Source organism: Lipotes vexillifer, unplaced genomic scaffold (assembly GCF_000442215.2).
Source record: "Lipotes vexillifer unplaced genomic scaffold, Lipotes_vexillifer_v1.1 scaffold2818, whole genome shotgun sequence".
NCBI classification, from domain to species: Eukaryota; Metazoa; Chordata; class Mammalia; order Artiodactyla; family Lipotidae; genus Lipotes; species Lipotes vexillifer.
In genome coordinates, this window is record NW_006792582.1 from 464042 (window position 1) to 472818 (window position 8777).

General features: G+C 40.0%; 1 protein-coding gene across 1 annotated transcript in view; it reads left to right on the plus strand.

Annotated features, from left to right (window-relative positions):
- The window catches only part of HPS5 (HPS5 biogenesis of lysosomal organelles complex 2 subunit 2), a 38961-nt gene that overhangs the window by 7572 nt on the left and 22612 nt on the right, over positions 1-8777 (plus strand). Inside the window, exons 7-13 of the mRNA XM_007465753.1 lie at positions 427-639; positions 948-1019; positions 5008-5096; positions 6131-6309; positions 7088-7246; positions 7845-8031; positions 8709-8772. Of these exons, the coding sequence (XP_007465815.1) occupies positions 427-639; positions 948-1019; positions 5008-5096; positions 6131-6309; positions 7088-7246; positions 7845-8031; positions 8709-8772 (963 nt within the window). The remainder of the gene's footprint in view (positions 1-426; positions 640-947; positions 1020-5007; positions 5097-6130; positions 6310-7087; positions 7247-7844; positions 8032-8708; positions 8773-8777) is intronic.

Below are 8777 nucleotides of genomic sequence, written 5' to 3' on the forward strand. Positions count from 1 at the left end.
TGAGGCATTTATTGGGTATATGTGGCCGAGGAGTGGCCTGGAGACAGGGCAGATCAGTAGCCTCCATGGAGTGGCCGAAGAACAAGGTGATTCGGGAAGCAGTCAGTAGGATTTAAGGATGTAGGAAATGGTTTGGTAGCACTTACTTTTTAGTTTTGAGAAGAGCGTTCACATTCTGTGGATAATAAACTGAGTACTAACTTGAAGTCGTTTGCTTTCTGTAACAGAAATAGTTAATGGCAAATCAGAGCTAGAACCCTATTTTGACCTTTCCGTTCTGTTGTTCTTTCCAGTAAATTGCTAATCTGAGGAGAGAGGGGACATTGTGGGTGGGGTTATTATGGCCATGCCGATATGTAGTGCCATTGCTTTTGACTTTTTTGTGAGTAAACATGCTTTCTCTTTTCTGCGGGGGTCGGGTATTAGAGAAAAATTTTGGAAAATTGGAAACAAGGAAAGAGATGGAGAATACGGAGCTTGTTTCTTCCCTGGAAAATGTTCTGCCAGCCAGCAGCCCCTAATATACTGTGCTCGCCCTGGCTCCAGGATGTGGGAAGTGAACTTTGATGGAGAAGTTATAAGTACACATCAGTTTAAGAAACTCCTCTCATCACCACCACTTCCTGTGATTAATCTAAGGTAATGATTTGCATGGCCAGTAGGGAGTATTTGAGGAACTTACAGGGAGGGTTTGGTTTGAAACCTCTGATATTCTGCATGCGTTAAAGATTTTATCATGCCTTTTAAGAGTGAAGTAGAATTTTTATTAAAAGATTCAGAGAAACCAAAAAGTCTTTAATCAATTATCTTTTATATGCTTAAAGCAAATTCAATAAGGGCAAATGCAGTTAGACTCTTGAATTTGTCTTGGAGGCAGAAATTTTCCTATATAGGGAAAAAGATTCTTTTATATTTTGATTAAATCATTAATCATGTTTACTTCCTAGATCAGAACCTCAGTATGATCATACGGTTGGATCCTCCCAGTCTTTGTCTTTCCCCAAACTCTTACATCTCAGGTAAGTTTCTCCCTTTGATCCTTTAAAAAAAAATGAACACTTAACTTTTCCTCTTTGTTTCTTGTTCAAGATAGTTAGCTTTTCAAGTTTGTTTTTGTACTACATCATTTTTAGAAAATTAGGAAATAACTGTGTTATGTGAAGTGTTCTACATATAAGAGGAATGAAAAAAAGCATAGAAATATGCTTCCCTTTCTGTTTTGAACTGGCCTAAACCAGTTGGACACTTCACAGTTGTTGAGAACTTTTGACAAATAGAGCTCAGAGCTGTAGATACACATTCTTTCGTAACCTCCTCTCCCTAGTTGGATATTCCAATGAAAGCAAGTCTCAGACTGAAGTCTGCTGCATATGTATGTTTCTTAGCAGACAGGCACGAAAGTAGTTGGAGAACTTGTTCTTGTAAGCTTGGTGAAGTTTCAGCTCTCTCTTCTTCAGGTACTTTGCATGAAAGATCTGCTCAAGGTGGATCCAGCCAGCCATATTCTAACATCTGAGTTCAGCTAGCCTTCTAGTTGGATTAGGTACAAAAAAGTCCACTATTAAGTGGCAGCACAGAGTGTGCCACTTAAAGCTATCAGCTGCTGGGCTTGCCAGTTCTTACGACTTGTTCTACAAGCAGGGGCATATGCCAGTGTATGATTTCCAGTCAATCTGTGTGTCTTAAACTCTTCTTATTTCAACAGCAGAATATTATTTCTAATATCTCTTAGGCTAATTAATAAGATCCCTAATGCAGATTCAGAGAATGTTATTTAGAGCTGGTATAGGGTACCCTGGAGCTTGGCTCCTGATCGAGTTCTTTCAAAGGCTAACTAACCGTGCTTTGAATGTAATTTTAAAAAACACTTGAAATGTTAACTAACTGCCCCTAACTAACGTGTGTGTATGTCACACTACCTATAATGCAATATTTGAAAATAAATTGTAAACAGTGTAACTCTTTCACAAGTCCATAATTCATCCTAAAAGTTACTGGAGAAAGACCACTATTTATTTGCCCATAGTTAGATAAAGCATATTAAAAACTCTTTCTTTACGGCACTTATCACAGTTTATAATTACATATTCAAACAGTATTTATGCCTCTCTTACTCCTAGACAGTAAGGCCCTTGAGGGCATCATGTCTGTTTTGTTCACTGTGTTATTCTCAGTGTTTGGCATAATGCCTGGCACATCATAGACACTTAACATTTGTTGGCTATGATGTGATATGTGGGGTGTGGGGAAGTCCCCTACCCAGGAGTATGTTTTCTAGTGGCAAGGCCAGTCTGCTTGGTTCTCCTGGTAGTGTTTCCTTTGAGTTAAACTATTTAAAGCTCCCATACAAGTTCCTGCCATAGCAGACAAAGCCCTGCATGATCTGGCTCTGCCTACTCCTCAGCTTAAGCAATAATTAATGCCACTTTGAAGCTTTTACTGACTCCTCCAGTGACTCACGTTAGACACTATTCCCTTGCACTGTTGTCACATCTTGTTCATTTCTCTGTCACCACCCTGTTTCACTGTACTATGAATATCCATCCCAGTACCAGATTGTCAACTCCTTTGCTATGGGCACAGTGCTAGGCACATAGAAGGTTCTCAAATAATGGCTTTTCTTTACTTTTTTTCCCATGTGTACACTTGTGTTTTGGTAACCTTCACTGTTACACCCACAAATTCTACGGGGAAGCAAATTTGTATGCTTCATTTTCTTTGGGGTACACTGGTGTCACTTTCTCTTCCTTAACTTTTTAAACAGTGTTGTTAGGCTTATGTCCCTGTCTATTATCAGTGAAGGGGAAGGGGATGAGGGGTGTGTAAATTACCAAGTCTCAGCTCTGATATTAGTCCCCCCGCACCCCCCACCTATTCTTAAGGAATCTTTCCAAGCTGCATGTCACGTTCAGTGTCAAAGTCCTGATCCTGTGTCTCTTTATTCAGGGATCTTCTGGCCTCTGGGGTTTTTTTCCCCTCTGGCTCCTAAAGGCAGCCTTCCAATTTTACTTATTTTGGACTAGGATTCTGACCATTTCTTCCTTCTTTGTGACAAAGATTACTTTCCCATAGGGACAGTGATCTGATCTTGTATTGGCAAAATGTTTAACATTTGTGTGAGGACCGAATTCCTGTTAAATATCGCCCTTAGTTTCATCGCCACATGTTACCTTTTTTAGTACCCTTGGAGGCATAAACTTAAAGAAAAGTCCCTGTTCTCAAGATTATAGTTTGTTGGAGAGATGTAGTTTATTTCTAGAAAATGTTTAACAACAATAAAAAGTAAGAGTTGTGACAGTGCAATACATGATTAAGTGCTGTTTGAGCGGGGTTGACGAGAAATAGGTTGCGTGCAGGAGGGAGAGTGCTGTGGGCTGTCGGGGAGGATTTCAAAGGGCAGTAGGACTGCTGCTGATGCTTAAGTGGTGGCTAGAATGAGACTGTTATATATGGGGAATGCTCTGACTGGGGATTACCAGTGGTGTAAAAAAAAATAATAGCAGCCTCAAGAGAGTAAATGAGATATGAGCAAAGGAGTATAGAAGGAGAAGAGCAGAGACGGGGAGTACCAGCGGACTGGAAAGGAAGGTGGACCAAGAAGTGACGTCCAGAGTCTAGGAAGGCGAGATTCAGGAAGGAAGGAACAGTCTGCAGAGTTGGCCTCTGCTTGGGGATCAAGAAGGGAAATGAGAAAGTAGGTTATTGGGTTTGGCATTTAGGAGATCTGTGACTTTCCAGGAATGTAGTTAAGTGGAATGATCAGGATTCCAGCTAACAGTGGGTGGGTCAGTGAGGATAAATGAGGGTAGAAGTAGCTTCTGTGAGGTATGGAGAGAAAAGTCCAGGCTTTGGAGCCAGACAGTCCTTGGTATAAATACTCTTCTGTATTCATGCTGAATGGCCTTCAACATGTTATTTATCTCTCTGGGCTTCAGTTTTTCTTTTTTATAAAATAGGGATAACACTCCTATCTTTTTTTTTTTTTTTTCTTCAGTACACGGGCTTCTCACTGCTGTGGCCTCTCCCGTTGTGGAGCACAGGCTCCGGACGCTCAGGCTCAGTGGCCATGGCTTACGGGCCCAGCCGCTCCACGGCATGTGGGATCTTCCCGGACCGGGGCACGATCCCGCGTCCCCTGCATCGGCAGGCGGACTCTCAACCACTGCGCCACCAGGGAAGCCCAACACTCCTACCTTGATGAGATGCTACAAGGTTAGATAATATAGGTATAGCCTTTAATGAAAAAAATAAACTCCCATAGTTGACTGGTAGTTTTCAACGTTTTATTGCCCACATACAACTAAGGACGTCAAAATATTACCCTCCCTGGGACTTCCCTGGTGGCGCAGTGATTAAGGGTCCACCTGCCAATGCAGAGGACACATTCGAGCCCTGGTCCGGGAAGATCCCACATGCCGCGGGGCAACTAAGCCTATGCGCCACAACTACTGAGCTTGTGCTCTAGGGCCCGCGAAGCCACTGCAACGAGAAGCCCACACACCACACGAAGAGTAGCCCCCGCTCGCCGCAACTAGAGAAAGCCTGCATGCAGCAACAAAGACCCAATGAAGCCCAAAACAAATAAATAAATAAACACATTTAAAAACTATATATATATATATTATCCTCCCTAAAAGTGGCTCACTAGAGCAGTGATTGGTGGTTAGATGTGATGTTTAGTCTTTGTTTTAGATGTCATACCAGATATGGGAAGTTTAGATACTTTAACAAATGTCAGGTAAGATACCATCCTTTTATTTTTCTAGAAGATATTTTGTGTATCTGAATTTTTCCCACTTTGGTGTCATATTATGCTATCTTTTACTGGCTTGTTGTTACAGACAGAAAAGAGGTGGTAGGATGTGATTGGCTCGATCAACTGTTGTTTTCTTTGTACAGGCTGATTTTGTTTTAATAGCTAGTGTGAGGGTCTGAAATCAGGGAATTAGAAGTTTCTGATTCCGAGCAAACTAGAATTCTCTTGACCTCTTCCATTTTCTCTTGCAGTGAGCACTGTGTGCTGACTTGGACAGAAAGAGGAATTTATATTCTCCTTCCTCAGAATGTTCAAGTTCTTCTTTGGAGTGAAGTCAAGGGTAATTGTGTTTTTCTTCCTATGTAATTTTTAATCGCATGCTTGTGAAAGATTTAATTACTGTAGGAGGATTCTCTTGCAGTGTAAGAAGTAGAAAATAGAATGAGGTGACATTTAAAGATTAACATCATAGATGTATCCCATTATAAGGTACTTACGAAGTATACATTTGTGAATCTATGTATAGTTATTTAGTTATTTTAAATACAATTTTCATTTATTCTTAAATATTAGCAACCACTGCTAAGGATTGAATGGGTTAATTTTTCCCTCTACTTACCCTGAATATTTATCCCTGTTAGAAGTCTTGCTTTAATTCCTGTTTTGTGTCTTAATAATTTAGGGTTGAAAAGTCCTTGTGGGAACAATAGCCATTTTATGTGGCTGAGGCAGAGAAAGTCAATCTCTGTATTCTGGTTTAAACCAGAAATGGAGGAAATAAACCTAGCATTTTTAGCATGACTGCTCAGAGAGTGTATCCTGACTTTTGAGTCATTTTCTACTTTGTAAAAGCATAAAAAAGATGAAGGAATCATTACTTACTGATCTGACCAAAAGTGATTTCTCGTGAATCAAGTTTCCTAAGGGTGTCCCGTGAAAACTAGTTTTTTAGGTCATTTCATGGTGTTCTGCCAAGACAGGTGTTTTTTCACGAACAGTTTGTTGATTTACACACTGCACTGAAATCTGTTACTGGTATCAGATTTGAATCTCAGAAATGTGATAGTCTGGCCTCCGAAGTGCCCCCTTTTAAAGTCCCAATTTCTTTTTACAAAAAATAGCATTTTTAAAAACAGGATTTTAGATCAGAGAGATGTTTCTTTCTCTGTATCTTTTATTCTTGATCTTTTTTAAAGGAATAGTGTCTAAGATATGATTTCTTCATTGAAGTGCAAGTGTAAAAATAGAGGTGAAATTCAATCAAGCCAAACCCTCTATAGAAAATGAATCTATTAGAATAATTTCAGCCATCGCAAAAATGGAAAAGGAGTACTTGGTTAATGTCCTGTGTGTTCACCCCTGTGGTTTTTGTAGATATTCAGGATGTGGCTGTCTGTAAGAATGAGCTGTTCTGTTTGCACCCAAATGGGAAGGTCTCCCATCTTTCCCTGTTATCTGTGGAACGTTGTGTGGAACGCCTGCTAAGGAGAGGCCTGTGGAACCTGGCTGCTCAAACTTGCTGTCTTTTCCAGAATTCTGTCATTGCCAGCAGAGTGAGTCAGAAAGCTTACATGTTCATCTGGGTTGTTAAAACCATTCTAGCTTGCAGGGTTGTGCTACACAGTTGCTTGTCTTTATTAGCCTGCTGATTAAGCAGCAGTAAATCCCCAAAGGAAACATGACAGATAAATCTGGAGTGGGGATGGGGGTGAGAAAAACTGTATACTTTCCATTAAAAAAAATCAAATTTACCCACAAATTTATTTGAATTTCAGGCCTTGTTTTTTTGTTTTTGTTTTTTAGATGTTGGGGGTAGGAGTTTATTAATTAATTAATTAATTAATTTTTGCTGTGTTGGGTCTTCATTTCTGTGCGAGGGCTTTCTCTAGTTGTGGCAAGTGGGGGCCACTCTTCATCACGGTGCGCGGGCCTCTCACTATCGCGGCCTCTCTTTTTGCGGAGCACAGGCTCCAGACACGCAGGCTCAGTAGGTGTGGCTTACGGGCCTAGTTGCTCCGCGGCATGTGGGATCCTCCCAGACCAGGGCTCGAACCTGTGTCCCCTGCATTAGCAGGCAGGTTCTCAACCACTGCGCCACTAGGGAAGCCCAAGGCCTTGTTTTAAGTGAAATTATTGTATGTACAGTAACTCTAAATTCTTAGTTCCTAAGAGAATTCTTATTAAGTCTTTTACTAGCTTTTAAAGCCCTTTTAAAGCACCTTTGAGGTTTTATGTTCTATGTTAGACCTCTTTCAATGTATTGGCCATTTGAATATAGATTTAGTTACAAACAGAAAACTCTCCTATTGGTTCTACTTATCCTTTTATTAGGGAAGAAAAACTTTGACTATAGATAAATTGGAACATTTGAAATCTCAGCTGGACTTAACAACCTATGGTGATCTGATTTCCCAACTGGAAGAACTGATCTTAAAATTTGAACCTTTGGATTCAGCTTGTAGCAGTAGAAGAAGCTCCATTTCATCACATGTAGGTATAATTCTCACTTTAAAAAGGGCTTGGCTGTACAGTAAGATGGTTCTACGTTAGTTTGTACTCATTTACCTCTAGGATCCCAAAACTTACCTTCCTTTCCATGTTGTATATTGTTTGGGGGTTGTGGTGAAGAGGGGGCTTTCTTGCAGGTGTTGGACAACCTTATGAAGCCTTCATTTAGGTGTGTCTTAGAGCCGCATTTTGTTTTGTCATTGTTTATTATGTTCTGTTTGAAAATATACCTCATATAGCCTCCAGAACAAGTTAAGTTACCCCTAATATGTGATTTCAGATGCTTCATGCCAGCTTGAGTCTCAGTGCAGCTCAGGATTGTCTCATTTAATCCTCATTCTCACATTCTCACATTCTCACAGCCAGACTTCATGGAGATCCACTAGAGAAATACGGTAGCATGATGCCATGAGCAGGTGAGAGGGACCTGGCTGCCAGGAGCCTAGACCTTGCTCACCATTTTGTTCTAATAAGCCATAATTGTCGTTAATGACTTGTTTCTTTTAGTGTTGATTTTTCTCTTAAAAAGCTATATCGTGTTATAAAAGTTTAACTTTTCTTTAATTCTTTTTCTTTTTAGGAAAGTTTCAGCATCTTGGACTCTGGTATTTATCGTATCATTAATAGTAGAAGAGGCAGTCAGTCAGATGAAGACTCTTGTTCCCTTCACAGTCAAACCCTCTCAGAAGATGAGAGACTTAAAGAATTCACCTCACATCAAGAAGAGGACCAACCAGATCAGTGTTGTGGTTCACACGGAAATGAAGGTGAGGAATGTGTCTTTTATTGGCTGCTGATGTGAAGCAGTTATTTTCTGTGACTTCTGTTTGCCAAGATTATCTCATGCATAGAGTTTTCTACAAGGTGTTAATAATTTTTATTAAGTTGTTAGACTTTCCATCCAGACCTATTGGTCAGTTCACCATTAGAAGAATGGATTTATGTTTAGTTGGGGTTTTTTTTCCCCTTCCTGTTTAGGCTAACATTGGTAAAGTACCTAATTATTATCATGCATCAAAGTGCTGGAAGGGTTAAGAAAGGAGGTCATTAACCGAAAGAGTGGAACGATTTTATCCTAACCAAATTATTTTCCATTCGGAATGAAAAATTACTACCGTTTTGGGGGTCATTGCCTTCACTTTTCGATGTTCAAGTACTCCTGTGACCGAACTGTTGAGATTAATAGAGACTCTAAGCTTCCTTTCTGACTTATGGGGATTCAGGGTTAGTAGGAAAAATGAAGGTACCTGTCCAAGTGTTTTATATGTGGACCATCCCGTGCATCTTGTAAACCTGTGTTCCACTCATTTGCATTTGGGTCAGTTGTGATTTTGGTATTGAATCCTTCATTTCCTTTGCTTTATTCATTTCAGAATTTCTTTAAAGATTAAAAAACTCTTCATGTGATTAGATTTTGTTTTTTCTCCCCAATTCCATTCATCAGACAATGTTTCACACGCTTCAGTGATGTTTGAGACAGATAAGAATGAAACTTTTCTCCCCTTCGGCATTC